This window comes from Nelusetta ayraudi, unplaced genomic scaffold, assembly GCF_046127955.1.
Source record: "Nelusetta ayraudi isolate G7.1 ecotype Tasmania unplaced genomic scaffold, CSIRO-AGI_Nayr_v1 ptg000034l, whole genome shotgun sequence".
In the NCBI taxonomy this organism is placed as follows: domain Eukaryota; kingdom Metazoa; phylum Chordata; class Actinopteri; order Tetraodontiformes; family Monacanthidae; genus Nelusetta; species Nelusetta ayraudi.
In genome coordinates, this window is record NW_027466084.1 from 192,019 (window position 1) to 212,438 (window position 20,420).

Genomic DNA, 20,420 nt, shown 5'->3' on the forward strand with positions numbered 1-20,420 from the left:
GATTGCCCGCACGCGTGGGTGTTGGCCCCATGTCTCTACGACCTTCCTAGCTCACTTCCGGTTTGTCTGGGGTCAAAGGTCAGCATATCAGCAAATAGCACCCGATTGCCTGCACGCGTGGGTGTTGGCCCCATGTCTCTACGACCTTCCTAGAAGGAAATAGGTTTGAAAAAAGGGCAAAAACAGGCAAAATAAAAGTGGAAATAACTCACTTCCTGTTTGTCGGGCGACAAAAGTTAGAGCGTACGAAATGTCGGGCTTGACGCGACGAATGCGTGGAATTTTCCCCCATATTTTTTTTACCTTCCTCGTGGAAGCTAGGGCCATTTCTAATTTTAGAGGCCAGTTAAACATGCTTGGACGCCTCTAGGGGGCGCTAGAGAGTGGATTTTTGTATTTTTCTCTTCATTTTATGAAATTTTCACCAGTTTTACACCTATGTGGCAAATTTATGGGTCAAATTTGAGCGCAAAAGGGCGGCGGAAGAATAATAAGAATAAACATTACAAATACAATCGAGTCTTCGCCTTGCGAAGACCTGCTCAGCAGATCTGAGCAGGACTTCGCTGAGGCTCAGCCCCAAATAATAATAATAACAACAATAATAATAATATACTCATGGATAAATAAGACAATAAGCTATGCAACAGTGTACCTGCGCTTGTGTATACTTGTGTGTGTGTATGTATGTGTGTGCGTGTGTGTTAATATCTAATATTCGGCTAATGTCGTCTTTGCCCGTGGTCATAACCTTACCTTTAAATGTGCTGGTTTACAGATTTAGCAATGAGCTGTAAACCGAAGGACTTCAGTTAAAGGCTTATTATCGGAATGGTGAGGAAGGACGAGACTGGCACAGTGGTTAGCGCTGCAAGAAGGTCGTGAGTTCGATTCCGGGCCTGGGGCCTTTCTCTGTGGAGTTTACATGTTCTCCCAGGCTGTGTCTCAATTCAGGGTCTGCATCCTTGAAGTACGCATGCGTATGACGCAACTTCCTTTCAAATGCGCATTTGAAAGGAAGTTGCATCATAGTACTGCGCGAAGGCTTGTCCCAATTCCCAAAAGTCCTTAGGACGTTCAATATGCGTACTCGGAATGCGTCCTCGTTTTAGCCGATTTCCAAGGCTGCACCGCTACTATCCTTCACGTACTTGTGTATCCCAGGATGCTTTGCATGCTGCTGCAAAGTATTGTGGGATCCTGGGAAGTCATGAAATTAGCATGTACTGGCAAAGACACTTCGTATAAATAAAGTATTAAATTTCACATAAAATATTCAGTTTTAACATAGGGTTTTTATTTATTTGAACATCCAACGCCATCGTTAGATGGTGAACCAATGGTAAGATTGATGCTATGAAAACGTTACTTCCAGGGTTGGCCAGCAGGAGGGAACGGCGGTGCCGCAACGAGGAAATACGCCGAAGGCTAGACCGTCCCTTGTGGTGTCGTGGAGCGTTTTTGTGCCTCTGCGGTGTGAGTGAAAGGATGGCTCTAAAACTCTGGCTGATGAGAAGCAAGTGTTTAATCTTGAGAGGAACAAGGGTATCCGAGACAAGCTGGTGTCCGACACAGTTGTTCACCGGATATCATAGTACAAGTCTTTTATACTACGGAATAAACATGAGCATGAGATGAATAAACATGAGCATACAATGAGCAGACACACATGTAATTGCTGAACACCTCCCCAACCATATCTGGATTTGCTCCAGACTCAGTGTCGCTAAAGAACGCCTTCGCCAATCTGCCTTGGTCAACCTGACCTAACCTTGGTGTTAGATCTAACAAGCTGCATATACTAAAAGCCTGCTGAAATGTCTCTACAAGTCCAGTTGTCACAAACCACATGATTCAACAAAAATTTCTCCCACTACATGTGTATACGGGGAGGCGGGGTTTGGTTCGTCCTTCAAGGTCGGGTCCTCGAAGAACGCTTCCTTCAGACTGAGGACGCTCGATTCGAAGGGTGCAAACCCTGAATTGAGACACAGCCCCAGTATCTGCATGAGTGCTCAATGGGTTCTCCAGCTTCCTCCCACAGTCCAAAAATATGCAAGTGAGGTAAATCGAAAACTCTTAATTGTCCATAGGTGTGTATGAGAGTGTGAATGTTTTTTTTCTCTATGTGGTGCTGCAATGAACTGGAGACTTGGTGACTTTCGTCCAATGATGGAAATGCATGTATCCCCTTTATCTCAGTTTTTTGTTCTTATAGGTTTTGTGGTGCTTGGGAAAATTGTCCATGATTGGTTCAGCGACATTCTAAAAAAAATATTACTAATACCATTTTTAACAGGTTTGCAAGATAACAAGAAAACAGCACACAACACATTTAACTCCTAATGTTTTAGATGTCCAAAAACATGGTGAAGCACTAACATGAACAGTTTCTCTGATGCCTATTTAATGAGGCTGTTTTGAACAAACATCTCAGGGGCAGGAGTACTGTGTGTGTTAGCTTATTCCTGGCACAGATAAGCAAACTGCTGATGCTTTGGAACCGCCAAACATCGCCCCAATACAAACAGTGCATTTAATGCATAAGAAAATGATCTGGCGGAGACACATGCCCTGAAAGCGCACTTTCATATTCTTCTTTTTATTAACAAGATTCCCTCTTCCCGGTCTCCTCTTACTTCCCGGCTTCCGCCTACGTCACCTACTCCCTAGGCACTCTCTTAAAGTGACAGTACCATTAACTGATACATCCATTACATCTCCCCCTCAAAGAATCTGCAATACCTTACATTCGGAGTTTCTCAGTATCGCAAACATCAAGCACCATACTGTAAACATTCTTATAACTTATGCATTCCGATTAACAAAATAACTTAGACCGAAACAACTTTAACAGTCCAAACCAAAATACTCAGATCGAAACAACTTTAACATTCCTCGTCCTTTCCTCCTCTCCTCCTCATCCTGCCAGAACGAGTAACGATCCCAGTCCCTTGTGTAGGAACAACAGGCACCTCTGTGGCGTGTGGCAGTTCAGTGTTAGTGTCCTCCTCAGGGCTGACGTCGCTGTGAGCCTTGCTTGTAGGTGTATGTGTGTCTGGCGAGGCCAACAGGTGGCGCCTATTCCTCCTGTAGCGAACACCCTGGTCCGTCTCCACAACATAGGACCTAGGTGTGGGGAACACGCTGTGAACAACTGCGGCCGTCCCCCATTGTTTCTGTCCATCCACCCTTGTGAGTACAGTGTCTCCTGGGCTCAGTGGGGGTAGGATCGTCACCCCGTTCCTGCGGTTGTAGAAATAGGCCTGTTTCTGCTTGGCCGCAGCATCAGCCTGTTTGACGACATCCTCGTTGGGCCAGTTCGGTTTCAGGTTGTCCCGTAGTGTGGGCAAGGTGGTCCTGAGCCTCCTCCCCATCAGGAGTTCTGCCGGACTCACACCAGTGGAAGAGCATGGCGTGGCCCTGTATGACATCAGAGCCAGGAGGGGATCCTCCTGCCTCAGTATACCTTTAGCTACCTGGACAGCCCTCTCCGCGTGACTGTTAGCCTGGGGAAAATGTGGGCTAGATGTCACATGGACAAAATCATAATCCTCGCTGAACTTTCCCATTTCTGCCGAGACTAGGTTAGCAGCATTATCAGAAAACAGAAATTCTGGCACTCCCCACCTGGCAAATATGACTTTCAGTTTAGCCACAATCTGACTGCTAGTGGTGGTCGGCATATGAAGAATCTCCAAATATCTGGAGTAGTAATCTGACACAACCAAGTAGTTTTGCTTTTTTAATTCACATAAGTCAACAGCCACTTTCTCCCATGGTCTGGATGGGAGTGGACTTGGCAGTAAGGGCTCTCTTTTCTGTGCACTTTTATGTTCCCTACAGAACTCACACTGTTGTACTTTTGTCACTATGTCCCATGACATTTTGGGCCACCATACAGCCTGGTTTGCTCTCTGTCTGCACTTAGCCAGACCTTGATGTCCATCATGAATTTTCTCTAAGATGAGCTCTCTCATGTCGGTGGGAATGACGATGCGACTTCCCCTAATAACCAAGCCGTCCGGTTCAGATAATTCTCCCCACACCTGGTAAAACTGTTGGACTGACTCTGGCACTTCCCTAGAGTAGACAGGCCACCCGTTCCTGATGAAGCCTAATACTATTTGGAGCTGCTGATCGTTCTCCGTGTGCTGCTTAATTTCCCTCATTCTCTGTGGGGTGGCTGGTACGTGACTCACCACAGCATCAATGTGTGCAGCTATGTCATCATGGGAAGCCCCGTCATCTTTGCACTGCTCGGGGCCTCTGGAAAGAGCATCAGCCACGGTTAGTGTTTTACCAGGAGCGTACTCAGCCGTGGCATTGAAACGCATCAACCTCATCAGTAACCTCTGGCACCTCAGAGGCACACTGTCCAGGTCTTTACTGTTCATGAGAGGTACCAGAGGTTTGTGATCCGTGATCAATTTGAAGCTGTCTAGCCCATACAGGTATTTGTCAAAGCGTTCACATGCCCATACACTGGCTAAACACTCCTTTTCGATTTGCGCGTACCTTGTCTCTGCATCGGTCAGGCGTCTGGAACCGTAGGCCATGGGTTTCCAGTCGTCCCCGTGTTGCTGGAGCAGGACACCACCCAACCCGTAGCTGCTGGCGTCTGCTGACACGATGGTATCTTTGGTGGCATCGTAGAAGGCAAGTACCGGGGCAGTCGAAAGTGCTATTTTCATCCCATTGAAAGCTGTGATCTGCGCAGGTCCCCACTGCCACGCTGACTTTGTCTTCAGTGTCTTCCAACCAAAGGAAGCAAGGCGAAATTCTATGTGAAATCGCAGAACATCAAGAGAAACACTGCCACTGCCATCGCGATTGCCTGAGTGCTATTTTTGTGCTGGCGAAATATCTTTTGTGATAGTGTTCCAATGTTATTTCAAGGATAGGCCATATAAAACAGATTGCATTTTAACATTAGTGCAGTTCATTCAGACAATGTGTATGTTTTATTGTAATGACTTGCGTTTGTTCATCCATGTCACAACTTGCACGTACATATGATGCAAACTTTGGCTCTTGCCTTCTCATTCTTACATATATATGCATGTGATAGACAGGGTAAACAATCAGAGAGCTTGTTGCAACCGTTTACATTTCAAAATGACCCATCAAGATGCCACTGACCATGAAACCAATCTCTAGGCTACAAAACATACGCTTGCAAACCAATGGGTGACATGCTGACTGCCCATAAATACATTAATAAAAGTGTAGCCTGACAGCGCATTTCGTAAGTACGGTGATTGCTCGTCTCTTCAAATCAACCGAAGAAGTTTGGTTTGGTTGCGCAGGCCACCGTAGTCCACAGGGAGAGGAGGGGGAGGGAAAGATGCTGCAATCTGAAATGTAACCACTTGATGTTGCTGTTTCTTCTTCAAAAATCTCCAAGTATTACTCGCTGAACCTTGAATGACACATTCTGACTCCAATGTTTGGTATGTCTATTGAAACTAGAACCATTAGCTACGCCGCTGGACTATGATGCTATATAGTAGTAGATCTATACTGAAGTCTAAGACTGTGTTTACCGAAAGATTCAATTAGGATTAGGAGTAGGATCATTTGCATGGTACTAAAGACAGATGGGTCAAACATATTAAAAAGTACAGTATATCATCAATGACGGTTTGGCCTTTGCTCTGTGCAACACATACATTTCATACAGGGTTCTACCATGTTGTTTGATGAGTTTGACAGAGGTTTACAGTTCTGGTTGTTCTCCAAGAGGGTCAGTGGTGTGATATTGAAGATCAGGAGCAGGATACCACAGGGCCAGGAGACGCTGCACACACCAGGTAAAAAACAATTAGGAGATGAGGGCAAGCCAAATGACATAGCAGCTATAAAACCAAGCTGGCATTTAGGCAGTGCAAGTGTTCAGAACGGTTGTGTCATCTGTCACTCTCTGTCTCTTAAAGTTTTAAATACAATCAGCATTTCACACCTTGTTGACTACTTGTGTTACTGTACAGCAGGCCTCACCTTTTTAGAGATTTTAAAAGTTTTAGATGACATTATTTCAAAATAAATAAATAAATAAAAAAAATAGACAAACTAAGCAGGCTGTTTTCTTATTTTTTTACCCTTACCTGTCTGAAGGTGCCCTCAGTGAGACAGAGCCTGATGACAGCATAGATGGGCACTGGAACCACAGATGACAAGGCCATAGCCCATCCTAGCCTGTAAGCCCAGTCTGGGAAGACATACCCTCCACTGGATGTCAGAGTCTGGTTGTTCAGAAATGAGCAGATAAAACAAACCTTGAGGAAGAAAGAAAAGGTTTGTTTACTGGAAGAACAAAAAAGAAGTTAAACCTTGTTAGTTATTGACCAAGACCTAATCGGGTGACATACAGAATATTTGATATTTATTCCAATTTAATTTAGGCCATTGTCTTCTTAGTTTCAGTTATGCTCAATGAAACACTTTGATGGTTTCTTGCTACTCACAGTGCAGATGAGAGGGGTGAAGTAGCGCCAGCACAGCCTAAAAAGGGGCCATGGTCTCTGTCCTGTTTTATCTTCCACTGCATCACACATCCGGTCAGCTCCTGTGTCATAGTGATAGTTGGTAGACTCATTTAAGATGGACATTGAAGAAGCACAGTAAAGTATCTATTAAAATGGTTTTATGTTGTCTGCCTTTAAACCATGATGTTATGCAAGTGGATAGATATGCATATGGAAGGACGATTTTATGATTATTTTAAGTGTGACAACTCATGTTTAGATTGTTGTTACTTGTAGAATATGCGGCAGAATAATTGTACACAAAGATGTCTGGTGAATTTAAAAGTAAGCAAAGCATGATCCTGAAACCACCTACCAAAAGCCCAGCCAACAGCCACACACTGGATAATGCTCACAAACATTACGCATGCTCCACTGCAACCATAGTAGTCAATCAGCTGGAACTGGTAGACTCCTCCCTGAAAAACATGGACAGATGCCAATATTGCCCCTCTGTAACATATGTAGATTGATAATGAGCTACAAGGACTTCAGTACCCCAGCGGCGAGGGTGATCTGGATGATGAAAACGAAGGAGCAGAAAAAGATGAGAAAGATTTCTCTGCGCCAAGGTCTTCGCATCTGTTCTGGGAACAGGTCAGTCACACAGGATGTTATGGCTTCCAGACCTGCAAACTGAAATACACAGCAACAAAAATGTGATCCTGATGAAAAGAATCAGTGTTTTATATCAACGTGTGAAAATTTAATGTTTAAACTGTTATGATGGAAAACAAGAGAAATCAAAACAGGAAGTGAGATCATGCCTCCTCAGGGGACAGAAGTGACAGAAGAAGTGACCAAGTGTGTATCTGACATCACAACAATCATAAGTGTTTATGAGTAGTGTGTGTGCTAATGTTACAAAATAATGAGTGTCTATGAGAGAGAGGAGGAGTAGGATGCAAAGGCCACTGAAGGCCAGGATGGGAGAGAAGGCCAAATGATTTGCATGTTGGTCACTAAAAAAGGTAAAGTCTTCCAAAGTGTCAAAGGATTGGTCAAGAGATGAGTCAAAGGAGGGGAAAACACGATGTATGGTATAAAAAAGGCTGCATTAGGCAGAACTGGGTTCTTCCTTCGACTGACAACAGGGACGAGCAAGCGACCTTGACATCTCAGGAGAAGACTTTGGGAGAAGAAAACTTCTTGGATTATTATCAGAAGACTCTGCTCAAAAGAACATTAACCATTTTCCAAAAACCAAGGAGTATAATTTGTGAATGGGTTTTTCTGAAGTTCCCCTTTTGCTCACTCTGACTTAAATTTTTATGAGTCAGTGTGTTCGACATGTACCGGTGCGGTAAGTTTATCCTAGCCGCTGAAATTGAACATGTCCTTAGGGCTTTCATTCTAGCCATTAAATAATTCCTCGCATTTTTCAAGAGGCAGGGTCGGTGTCTGGAAGGTGGAAGTGAGAAGTTAGGCGAATCACATCGGCGAGATCAGAATCTTTAGACGGAGAGCTGGTCGAACTGCTATTGGAGGGTAATTTTCTGGAATCCAACAATATTGATGAAGATAGCCTCTAAGGGCTCATAGCCTCTATGTCTGGACGTAGCTTTTTCCTTTTCTTTTCCAGTTGATAGTGACCCTTGAAAGTTCATGTCACTACAGTTAAATTGCAAACAACAGATGAATATTTTACTTAACATGCAGAGTCACGTTGGTTGAAATTTCACCAGTTTCCGAAAGTGTGTCAGTTTTGTGAAAGATCTTAGGATCAGGTTATACGTAGATTATTAAAACATAAAAACAAATATTCTAAATGTTAACCTTTTATAGATTTTCTTTTATGAATAATGTTTTTGAAACTGGCAAACACAGTGGTGGCTTTTTGTGACACGTTTAGGAGTGAAGGTGCTGAACATTGGCCTCACAGGACTGAACTGACCCATCAGAACCTTGCAAATTGCCCTTAGTTCAGAAAATTGTACCCTTACTATGTAACCATGTCCTACCACTGTGTCCAGTCCCAGCAAGATGAGCATGAGGAAGAAGCAAACAGCCCACAATTGAGGAAATGGCATCATGGCGACAGCCTGAGGAAAAGCAATAAAGGCCAAACCTGGACCTGGTGGACAAAGGAGATTTTCACTTTTTCTACTTCTGTCTTCCATGATGATGGCATCAATATTACTTCAAGCTTTGTTAAAATAATTATTAACTGAACCAAATTTTGACCCAACTGTACCTGATTCAACCACCATGTCCATTGGAACTCCTTTTTTGTAGGACATAAAACCCAGAGCTGAGAAGACTGCAAATCCGGCAACAAAGCTGGTGCAACTGTTGAGAACACACAACCACAGGCTGTCCCTGCGCACACACCCAGGCACACCCTCGTGCAAACACAAGCACACACGCACAATGTACTATTAGTTAAATAAATCCCTTATCCTCAAATTTACTTTTCATAGATCAAATAATAATTTAAGACAAGTGGCTAAAATTGTAGATGACTTTCAAGACCATTCAAGCAACAAAAAGAGCTTAAATAGTGCCCTGAGCATCCAATTATTGATATAATATTAGCGGTATTAACTCGTCCGCGCATTGTGAATCACAAGACTGGAGTTCCTCAGTAACAGACAGTAAAAGTACAGATTGGGCTGTACACATCATTACCCTTCATCTTCAACACAGGTGTGCCCCTTGGATGTGTCCTCGGCCCTCTGCTCCAGTACATATTTTAGTACAAATTTTGCCAAGCACATTTCAAGAAGACGGTTCAGCCATTGAGAAAATGAAATGTCGAAAAAAAATCCACTGGTTCACCTGCAACAATTATTCTTCACTTTATTGTAGCTCCCAAATGCAATAAAGGTTCCAGCCCCAACTCCATAAGAGAAGAGAACTTGAGCACAAGCTTCCATCCAGACCTGACCAAGAATTTAATGACATGTAAAGTCCTACTGATTGTCACATCCCAAAGTATGTGAAATTTAAAGCTCTGAATTTGATCAAGTTTAGTGTTGTTTAGGACTAATATTTGTCACCTGGGTATCTGCCAGGCGAGAAAAATCAGGATAGAGGTAGTAGACCACACCCTGCCAGGCTCCTGGCAACGTCAAGCCCCTGACCAGCAGGATGGCCAACATCACGTAAGGGAAGACTGCCGTAAAATACACCACCTGGAATTTAAGAGTAATTTCAGTTGTTACTCATGACTCAAGTAACAAGGCATTAGCTCTCAGCTGATGATGAATTTATAGCAAAATTGACCAAAAGGGACGGAGGATTGAACAGAATCTTCAGAAATCAATTGTGTTATGACAGACCTTTCCTGTGGAGCGGACACCTTTCCAAATGCAGAAGTAACAGGCCACCCAGGTGGCAAGTAGACACAGCAGCAGCTCCCACTTGACTGAGCCCACCTCCTCTATGCCTGCAGACATTGACAAGACTCCTCTCCTGTGTAGAGATAGCAGACATGTTTTCCTCTGTTCACCAGCTTTTCCCAATATATAGATGGCATATGACAATATAGTAGTAGGATGTGGCAATCTACTCTTACTCCCAGAACTCAGAGACTGAAGATTTCGTGAGGTTTAAATATGTAGTTTTTGCTGTCAGGTTTCCTTTATATGCTGCTGTCACATTGGCTGATGAGAGGTCTACACATCTGTCTGTTCATAGAAAGACAAATCACCACAGTCATTGTGTTCCAGACAAATGTTCTTATTAATCATGTGTACAAAAAGGCAGGTTAATTTCACAATCAGATCAAGCAAAAGTTAACAGAAAATTGGTAGTCATTTAATAGAATATCTGTGAGATATGAAGAAACTTGGTGTGCATATACAGTACATTTTACATTTATCAGACATTCAAGCATTGGTGTCCTCTCCTGACCTGTGTTCCAGGAATTGTCACAGGTGGCCCAGGGTAGAGGATCTCTGAAACTGTAGATGAGGTACAAGATGGACCAGGCCAGGATCATATTGTACAGTCTGGCATACAGCTCGATTATAAGGATGGAATAACCAGTTCCTGGAAGGAAAGTGAAATATGACTGATATTTAAACTGCATCCCAGTCAATAATTTTTCATAAATTAATGACATGACATCAATGTCATATGATTTTGTCTGGTCCAGTTGTGACCCAACTGAAAATGAAAATATACTTCAGATGTGACAAATGCCCATGGCCCATTCCTAGCAGCTTAAAATGTTCCAAGCATACTTATCAATGCATTGAGGTTCAAAAAAGTAGCACAGCCATGTTCATGTCTAAGTGACTGTTAGTACATGGTTCTTCTAAGTGGCTTTGCTGATGTTTTCATTTACATGTTGATATTTTAACTGGAAATCTGTAACAGGTATCCTTTTTGTCTTAGGTCCTTAAGTATTTCTTGATAGCAAATGGATATATGCTAATATTGTGTAAGTTCCACCAGCGCCACAACTTCTTCAGACTGTCAAATGAAAAATGCAAGACTCTCCAGCACTCAGATAAGCATGTCTTTCCTTTTGGCATAATGAGTTGCTGGGTGCCACTGGTGTGACGTGGGTTCAGTCCCAACCAGTGAAACAAACCATTCATAGATTCAGGCCATGTTTTGTGCCAAGTGTATCACAAGTTAAATTTTCACTTTTGACCGCCATTTTGTTATCTTTGTTGCTTTTGGGTCCAAACACGACGTGAGACACAACTGAATCATTCACTTGTAGATGTGGAGGTCAAAGTCTTGTCACAGTTATTATTCTTTCAGCAATCCAGCATGAATATAAACACACTGAACCACCCATCCTGACGTGTTAATGGATGACCAAAATTACAAAAAAAACAACTTTAGTTTTGTTATTACAGAATAATTCAACCACATTTGTCCAATTCAAATTGTTGTACACAGTTGTCAAATGCAGTAAGTATTCATGAGAAACAGATTACCTTGGAGTAGTGGGCAGAGTTTGGTCCAGCATGCAATTGGACCTTCCTGAGTGTATTGACCAATCACAGTCTCAAGTAGGAAAACTGGCAGGCCACACAGTATAACAAAGAAACAGTAGGGCAGCAAGAAAACACCTACACAAAAGACAATCACCACATATTCATATTGTCATGAGAACTTAAAGGTTTATTAAAAATAAAAACGCAAGTTGTAGAATGTTTCAGGTTCTGACATTTTTAATTGAGGTTGTTACTTTTTGTAGTGGCAATTTCAGTGAACCCCCTTCGATCACTGTTTCATAAGTTCTGATGGATTCAGACTTGATGCATGCAGTTCCCTCTTGGAACCATCCCCTTACTGAGGTGAAGATTTTTTTGGCAAATTGGTTTTCGGTCAAGAGTCAGACAAAGAGTGGTTCTGAAGACCCCTGCCAGAAGACTCAACAAGACCCAACCCTATAGAGGAAGGACCTTTTTATTGATTAGATTTTTTTTCTTTTCTAAAGGCACATGTACTGTACATAAAGTGCAAAGTGGGGGCCACAACTATTTTCATTGATATTGTATTGTAATGTATTTGCTGGTGTCAGGGTTTCTGGACGATAAACCACACTTTTTCCCAGTCAAAGGCACGTTTGAGATATCTTTATTGATGCAATTCCATAATGTTTCCATCATTGATCAGCTCTGCCAAATTTATTCAAGAAATTAAAATCAAGTGATGCGTAGAGATCCTCCAAATGATTCATGTTGAATGTACAGTCATGTTAAATGCTCACCTCCACCATTCTTGTAGCACAGGTAGGGGAATCGCCACACGTTGCCATAGCCCACCATGCAGCCTGCCGCAGCCAGCATATATTCCCTTTTCTTCCTCCACTGTTCCCTCTTTTCCAATTTGTTTTCCATCTCAGTGTTCCATCTGCTGTTCTAATCTTTGAAGAACTTTTAGTACAAGATGTCTGACATGCAGAGGGCGAGAGACATAAGTGTTCTTTCCTCCTTCGAAAGTCCTCTTGACACGAGTGAACTCCGCCCCTACTATTTCACACATGGGCACACATGCACACACACAAAGCTACTGAGTAGAGCAATGAGAAAAGTTGCTTACAATGTTGGCAATGTGTTGACATCTTAGACCTCATTATATAACAGAACATATATGTACCAAAGGTCGTTTGGCTGTGCTAATTCACAAAAAAATAGCTCACCTTTGCATTGATAGCTTAAGTCCCCATTTATGCCAGACAATATGAGCAATAACATATTTCAGATATACATTTTGAAATCTAATCAGTTCTAAATGCAAAACCATTTAAATCAAATATAAAATGAAATTTACCATTCCACCACTGACAACCGGGACCATTTTATTTGGACTGGTAATGCGATTCTGGCTATTGTCAGTAGTCATCTTCATTGAAGAGAACCCAGTAAACCAGTTAAAATGACAATTGTTCAGTGTTTATTGGTAACTATGGTGGATTCTTCAGGTTGCAGCAGTGAAGTGTGTATGTTGACGGAATCCTCGTGGACATCAACTTGGTTGTAATAAAAACAGGTTTATTACAAAGAAGTCAGGGATCAATCAGGCAACCGGTTCACCTGAGGAGGTTGTGTGTCCAGGTGTGCCAAAGCGCTCACAATCTCTCAGAGAATAGTTAGAACATCACCTCCTTATACCCACAGGTTTCGTCATCATTTGCCAGAGTAGATTCAACAAGTAAAACACTGCTTTGTAATTAAAAATCTGTAGTTCTATACAAAGCAAATGCACACATGAATTATTCACGTGTTGTTGTGAGCTCAATCTAGGGGGGACATGCATATCTACTTGTTAAACCAAAATTTGACAGAGGTACAGAAGTTGAATTCAGATGTCTAGGGTAAATTAATCTTGAAGAAGTAAAAACCTGAAAACACAATAGGTCGTGATTTGTAATAAACAATTTACTTAAATTCATGGGAAGTGGACGATTTGCAGGCAGACGACAGGCAACAACTGGACACTTCTGTGGTTTGTTTTTATGGACACCAGACAAAACAAACAAGTCATCCCAATGACGGCATTACCTAAAATTAGCAGAAATGTTGCACAAACAAACAAGATCGTTTTGAGTTCATTAGGACAATAATGGGGGCTTTGTGAAATGGGTGACATCATGCTATCTGGTCTTGCTCCCAGTTAGTTGCCATCTTGCACAACCATATTTTTAAGGAAGCCGGTGAGGACAATCCAGCGCGACTGACAGCGCGTTTAGTAATTAGGGTGACAGCTCGGATCTTCAAATCAACCAATGAAGTTTGGTTTGGTTGCACTGGCCACCATAATCCACAGGGAGAGGAGGGAGAGTGTAACACGCTGCAATCTGAAATGTAACCACTTGATGTGGCTTCTTCTTCAAAATCTCCAAGTATTACACACTAAACCTTTATTGACACATTCTGACTCATATGTTTGGTACATCTAGCAAGTCTAGAACCATCAGCAGCACTGCTAGACTATGATGCACTATAGTAATAAATTCTATACTAAAGTCTAACACTCTGTTTTGCAAAAGATTCAATCAGGATTAGGAGTAGGATCATTTGCATGGTACTTAAGACAGATGGTTTAAACATATTAAAGTATATCAGCAGTTACAGTTTGACCTTTGCCATGTGCAACAAATACATTCCATACAGGGCTCTACCATGTTGTTTAATGAGTTTGACAAACGTTTACAGTTCTGGTTGATCTCCAAGAGGGTCAGTGGTGTGACATTCAAGATCAGGAGCAGGATACCACAGAGCCAGGAGACGCTGCACACACCAGGCAAAAGACAATTAATGGACAAGGACAAGCCGAGTCGTCAAGCAGCAACAAAACCAAGCTGGCTTTTATGCAGTGCAAGTGTTCAGAAAGTGTTGTTTCGTCTGTCAGTCTGTCTCTTAAAGTTATACATACAGTGTGCATTTAATTCTACATCAAATACCTTCTATAGATGTCTGATAAAGTATACATGTATAATTGTACAGGCTCATTATTTTGTATAAACAATGACATCTTGTTGACTACTTGTATTATTGTACAACAGGCCTCACACTTTTTGAGATAAGTTTTTGATGAGAACAACTACTGTTTAAAAAGACAAACTAAACTGTTTTGTTTTTTTGCCCTTACCTGTCTGAAGGTGCCCTCAGTGAGACAGAGCCTGATGACAGCATAGATGGGGATTGGAAACGCAGATGACAAGGCCATAGCCCATCCTAACCTGTAAGCCCAGTCTGGGTAGACATACCCTCCCTGGGATGTCAGAGTCTGGTTGTCCAGAAATAAGCAGATAAAGCAAACCTGAACAAAGAAAGCAAAAGTTTGTTTACTAGAAGGGAAGAACTAGTAGGGGGCCACACAGTGTATTCACTCAAATAAAAAAATAAATAAAAAAAAACCCTTATGGAGGACCAATGCGGCCCCCCTACGTAAGTGGGGATCAGGGCAGACCAGACTTGAATAAGAATTGAATGCCAGAAAAAAAAAAAAAAAAAAAATATATATATATATATACATATATATATATACATATATATATACATATATGTATATATATATATATATATATATATATATATATATATATATATATATATATATATATATATATATGTATACATATATATATATATATATATATATATATTTCGCACCCAAAAAAACAAACCTAGAAGGCAGCAAAAACCCAACCTCGCATCTAGCTAGCACACCTCTAATCTTCTCTTGTCTTTCGCTGCCGGGAGGGAGTCCGCTCAAGTTCTCACACACCTTCATTCAATGACTGTGCTATCTAGATCTTTGGGCCCCAATCCCAGGGGTCTGTGGGTCATGTGGTACCAGGCCGCAGGACGCAATCTCCATTCCACCACTGGTTGATGATTCTTCCGCGGGACTTTTACAACCCTTTACAATCATTTTTGTTACTCACAGCGCAGAAGAGAGGGGTGAAGTAGCGCCAGCATAGTTTAAAAAGGAGCCATGGTCTCTGTCCTGTTTTATCTTCCACTGCATCACACATCCGATCAGCTCCTGCGTCATGATAGTTGGTAGAATCATTTAAGACGGACATTTAGGAAGCACAGAAAAGTATCTATTATTTAGGCCTAATATTAGTGTGACAACTCATGTTTGGATAGTTGTTAATTGTGGAATGTGCGGCAGAATAAATGTACAGTTAAAACGTACCTGGTAAATTTTAAAGTAAAGAAAAGTATGATCCTGAAACCACCTACCAAAAGCCCAGCCAACAGCCACACACTGGATAATGCTCACAAACATCATGCATGCGCCACTGCAACCAAAGTAGTCAATCAGCTGGAACTGGTAGACTCCTCCCTGAAAGACACAGGACATATGGCATTAGTGTCCCTCTGTAACGTATGATGAGTGATACTTATCTTGGGATTAGCTAAGGTATTCAGTACCCCAGTGGTGAGGGTGATCTGGATGATGAAAACAAAAGAGCAGAAAAAGATGAGAAAGATTTCTCTGCGCCAAGGTCTTCGCATCTGTTCTGGAAACAGGTCAGTCACACAGGCTGTTATGGCTTCCAGACCTGCAAACTATTATACACAGACAGAATGTAAAGATTAGACAAAAAGATGAACTTGCAGGCGCAAATACAAAAACACCCTTGTTTTATATGTATGTAATATAACGAGACACCAGTTTTGAACCGTCCTGTTCCGTGCTACATTCCGATCCCACAAGGGATGCACCCCAAGAGAAATGTTATCATCATGTTCAAGGTGCCCTACAACGCGGACAGAGTTGTAGCTTGTTGTGACACGTTTGGAAGTGAGGGTGCTGAAAAGTGGCTTCACAGGGATGAACAGACAATTTGTGGGCAGATTTGTGAACAAACCTGGCAAAGTGCCCTGAGTTCAGAAAATTGATCCCTTACTATGTAAAAATGTCTTACCACTGTGTCCAGTCCCAGCAAGATGATCATGAGGAAGAAGCAAACAGCCCACATCTGAGGAAAAGGCATCAAGGCGACAGCCTGAGGAAAAGCAATAAAGGCCAAACCTGGACCTGGTGGACAGAGGAGATTTTCACTTTTTGTACTTTTGTCTTCTGTGCTTATGGAATCAATGTTACTTCAAGCTTGGCTTTCTTTGTTAAAGTAATTATTAACTAAACCAAATTCTGGCCAAAACTGTACCTGATTCAACCACCATGTCTATTGGAATTCCCTGTTTGTAGGACATAAAACCCAGAGATGAGAAGACTGCGAATCCGGCAACAAAGCTGGTGCAACTGTTGATAGCACACAACCACAGGCTGTCCCTGCACACACACACGCACAATGTACACCAAGGACATTTTGAGAAGACTGGTTACATTTTTTTTTCTCAATGGCTGAACAAATAAATCTGCTGGTTCACCTGCAACAATTATTCTTGACTTTGTTGTAGCTCCCAAATGCAATATAGGTTCCAGTGCCAATTCCATAAGAGAAGAGAACCTGAGCACAAGCTTCCATCCAGACCTGATCAAGAATTTAAGAATGACATTTTAAGTCCCACTGATTCTCACGTACCGACAAATATGAAATTTGACCTCCGCATTTGACCCATCCCCTAAGGACCCATTGAGCTGCGGCGATGCTGCATTCGGTAATCATTAGATAATCTAAAAATAATGATAATATAATAATTTGTACTATTTTTATAGTCTTTTGTATGGCCGGGGGCCCTGTGATGAACTGGCGACTTGTCCAGGATGTATCCTGCCTTCCCCCTATGACAGCTGGGATAGGCTCCAACTCTGAGTTCAGGGGAGAAGCAGATATTGAAAATGGATGGATGGATGGTATGGCTAGGGATCAAATCCACAACCTTTCACTCTCAGGGCAGACACTGACACAGACCAATTTATTTGTGGTAGTGATATATTAGTCGTGAGGTTTGTCCAGAAGGTGGTTTTTGTAATCTAAATAATCACAAGAACCGCTCCCCCAGGGGATGGGTCAATTGCAGATAACAAATGTCACATTAAGTTACCTTATCTTTAACAAATCCAGTTGCCCTAACTTAAGCCTTCTGCTATAATAATAATAATAACCTAATTAAATTAAGAGTAGTTTAGGACTAATATTTGTCACCTGGGAATCTGCTAGGCGAGAAATATCAGGATAGAGGTAGAAGACCACACCCTGCCAGGCCCCTGGCAGTGTCAAGCCCCTGACCAGCAGGATGGCCAACATCACATAAGGGAAGACCGCCGTAAAATACACCACCTGGAATTTTAGAGAAAGTTTGGTTGTTATTCATGACACAAGCAACAAGGCATTAGCTCAACGCTGGTGATGGGAAGTTGCTTTTCTTAAAGTTATTACAAAATTGACCATAAGGGACCAAGGATGGATCAGAATCTTCAGATATCATATGTATTGTGACAGACCTTTCCTGTGGAGCGGACACCTTTCCAGATGCAGAAGTAACAGGCCATCCAGCTGGCCAGCAGACACAGCAGCAGCTCCCACTTGACTGAACCCACCTCCTCTATTCCTGCAGACATTGACAAGACTCCTCTCCTGTGTAGAGATAGCAGACATGTTTTCCTTTGTTCACCAGCTTTTCCCAATATATAGATGGCATATGACAATATAATCGTAGGATGTGGCCATATAATCTTACTCCCAGAACTCAGAGACTGAAGACTTGGTGATGTTTCCAGATGTCATGTTAATTGCCAGGTTTCCTCCATATGATGCTGACAGGTTGGCAGAGGAGAGGTCTACACATCTGTCTGTTGTTGGAAAGGAAAATCGTCTGTCATTTTGTTCTGCTAATTGCATGTTCCTATGGTCCATGTGTCAAAAAAGACAGATTAATGTCATAATCAAATTTTGTTAAATGTCGCAAAAATATCCAGGACATATTAAAGAACTGGGTGTATATATACATGTATTGGATTCAATTTGCCAAACATTCCAGCACAAGTAGTGTCCTCTACTGACCTGTGTTCCAGGAATTGTCACAGGTGGCCCAGGGTAGAGGATCGCGGAAACTGTAGATGAGGTAGAGGATGGACCAGGCCAGGATCATACTGTACAGTCTGTTATAAAGCCCAATCAGGAGGGTTGAAAAACCAATACCTGGAAGGTAAGTGAAATTTGACCGACACAAACGTGTCATACCTCGTTCTTGAGATTGTCAACTGCAAGACAGCATTCAGAATACTCATTTGTTCCAGAATTTCCTGCTATTGACTACACCCATTCTCTCCTCTTTTTTTTCTTAAATAATCCTATTCAAAGCTTTTCAGTCATTCCTGTTATCTATGTCGCTTTTGGGTCCAAACACGGCTCAAGACACAATTGAATCATTCAGTTGTAGATGGGAGGTCAAAGTCTTGTCACGGTTACTATTCATTCAACAATCTACCATGAATATATACACATTCAACGTCCTATCCTTACATATGTTAATGGATAACCAAAAACAAAACAAAAATGCAAACGCTTTAGTTTTGTTTTTGCAGAATAACTCAACCAGATTCATCTAATTCAAATTGTTGCACACAGTGTTCATGTTACGTTAGGTAAAACACAATGACTGCCCTGAGATGATCAGTCTTTTTTGGACACCAAAGCCAGGGGACTATATTTGCACAGCCCCAATTGTCGGACGCAATGAGTATTCATGAGAAAGAGATTACCTTTGGCCAGTGGGCAGATTTTGGGCCAGCATGCGATGGGACCTTCCTGAGTGTATTGACCAATCACAGTCTCCAGTAGGAAGACAGGCAGGCCACACATTATAGCAAAGAAACAGTAGGGCAGCAAGAAAACACCTGCAAATGTGAGAAAATCACTACAGTCATATTGGCTGGAATGAGGACGTAAATGTTCATTAATTCTTAAAGCAAATTCAGGTAACCCCTTTAGTCCACTGTTTCATAAGTCTTGAAGACCGAGTTGGATTCAGACGTGACAAATGGTCTTGGAAGTGTCACATTACCTACATGAAGGGGTTTGAGCAGCGTAAGTGTCCTAGGAGCTAGGTTGTCAAGAGCTTTTTTCCACTGGTGGGTCTCCCATGGTAAATTGGTCGCAATTTAAAGGGCAGACAAAGAGCGGATCAGAAGACCCCTGTGAGAAGACGCAACAAAACCTGACCCTGGAGAGAAGGACCCAAGCGATGAGAAGGTCTGGGCCTCTTGGCAGCTGTTCCAGCACAAAGTTGTCAGAAATATCCGGCCTGTAGGCTGTTAATGTGCTCCAAATGTAGGGGTTCTGCTAACCTGAACCGAGGACATTACCGGAAGTATTGTCCGTACGGACGTTGGTGCTGGTACTGCTGGAGTGACAGACTGTGGTGGTGTCCCCCTTCTTTAAGATGGGGGACAAGGGAGCTTGTTGCAGCTACCATGGGATCACACTCCTCAGCATCCCCGGTAAAGTCTTTTCCAGGGCACTGAAGAGAAGAGTCTAGTTGATTGTTTAACCTCAAATCAAGAAGGAACAATGCAGCTCGGGCAAAACGGTGGGGCAGCACTTCACTACTGCAGCGTGAATGGGCATGTGCCCAAGTAAATCATACTTTGTCCCAGCGGAAGGCAGGTTCAAAGTTTGAGATATCTTTACTGATGCAATTCCAAAATGATTTCCTCATTGACTAGCTCCGCTAAATGTATTCGAGAAATTAAAATCAAGTGATGTGCAGAGATCCTCCAAATGATTCATGTTGAATGTACAGTCATGTTAAATGCTCACCTCCTCCATTCTTATAGCACAGGTAGGGGAATCGCCACACGTTGCCATAGCCCACCATACAGCCTGCCACAGCCAGCATATATTCCCTTTTCTTCCTCCACTGTTCCCTCTTTTCCAGTTTGTTTTCCATCTTCTGTTCCTATCTTTGAAGAACTATTAGAACACAATGTCTGATCTCATGCAGACGGAGAGCGACATAAGCGTTTTTTTCCTCCTTCGAAAGTCCTCTTGAAACACAAGTG

At 42.2% G+C, this 20,420-nt stretch overlaps 2 protein-coding genes across 3 annotated transcripts; both read right to left on the reverse strand.

Annotated features, from left to right (window-relative positions):
- Positions 1-4,829: 4,829 nt before the first annotated feature.
- Positions 4,830-12,647, reverse strand: LOC142892209 (sodium- and chloride-dependent betaine transporter-like). 2 transcript variants are annotated; one of them, XM_076032198.1, is made up of 14 exons: positions 12,202-12,644; positions 11,423-11,557; positions 10,383-10,520; positions 10,045-10,156; positions 9,809-9,941; positions 9,527-9,661; positions 9,306-9,409; positions 8,722-8,846; positions 8,489-8,601; positions 7,026-7,163; positions 6,844-6,946; positions 6,468-6,568; positions 6,108-6,278; positions 4,830-5,800 (listed from the first exon to the last, which is right to left on the reverse strand). In XM_076032198.1, exons 1-14 carry the CDS (start codon positions 12,329-12,331, stop codon positions 5,720-5,722), a joined length of 1,719 nt encoding a protein of 572 aa, XP_075888313.1. In that variant the 5' UTR covers positions 12,332-12,644; the 3' UTR covers positions 4,830-5,719. The 2 variants fall into 2 exon arrangements, with proteins under 2 accessions (XP_075888313.1, XP_075888314.1); XM_076032199.1 differs by lacking the exons at positions 4,830-5,800; positions 6,108-6,278 and having other exon boundaries at positions 6,466-6,593; positions 12,202-12,647.
- A 704-nt stretch (positions 12,648-13,351) lies between these two features.
- Positions 13,352-20,420, reverse strand: LOC142892208 (sodium- and chloride-dependent GABA transporter 2-like). The gene is made up of 14 exons (XM_076032196.1): positions 20,179-20,420; positions 19,122-19,256; positions 18,421-18,558; positions 18,098-18,209; positions 17,862-17,994; positions 17,563-17,697; positions 16,844-16,947; positions 16,621-16,745; positions 16,378-16,490; positions 15,881-16,018; positions 15,689-15,791; positions 15,385-15,485; positions 14,586-14,756; positions 13,352-14,224 (listed from the first exon to the last, which is right to left on the reverse strand). The coding sequence occupies exons 1-14, from the start codon at positions 20,306-20,308 to the stop codon at positions 14,144-14,146; spliced, it is 1,719 nt and encodes a 572-aa protein (XP_075888311.1). The 5' UTR covers positions 20,309-20,420; the 3' UTR covers positions 13,352-14,143.

Coding starts and splice junctions, on each gene's coding strand:
- LOC142892209 (XM_076032198.1), bottom strand. CDS start 12,331: ATGGAAAACAAATTGGAAAAGAGGGAACAGTGGAGGAAGAAAAGGGAA. Junction 11,558..12,201: donor GTGCTACAAGAATGGTGGAG/GTGAGCATTTAA, acceptor TCTTTTGTGTAG/GTGTTTTCTTGCTGCCCTAC. Junction 6,569..6,843: donor GGCTGTTGGCTGGGCTTTTG/GTAGGTGGTTTC, acceptor ACTATGACACAG/GAGCTGACCGGATGTGTGAT.
- LOC142892208 (XM_076032196.1), bottom strand. CDS start 20,308: ATGGAAAACAAACTGGAAAAGAGGGAACAGTGGAGGAAGAAAAGGGAA. Junction 17,995..18,097: donor TCAGTCTCTGAGTTCTGGGA/GTAAGATTATAT, acceptor ATCTCTACACAG/GAGAGGAGTCTTGTCAATGT. Junction 17,698..17,861: donor GTGTCCGCTCCACAGGAAAG/GTCTGTCACAAT, acceptor CTAAAATTCCAG/GTGGTGTATTTTACGGCGGT.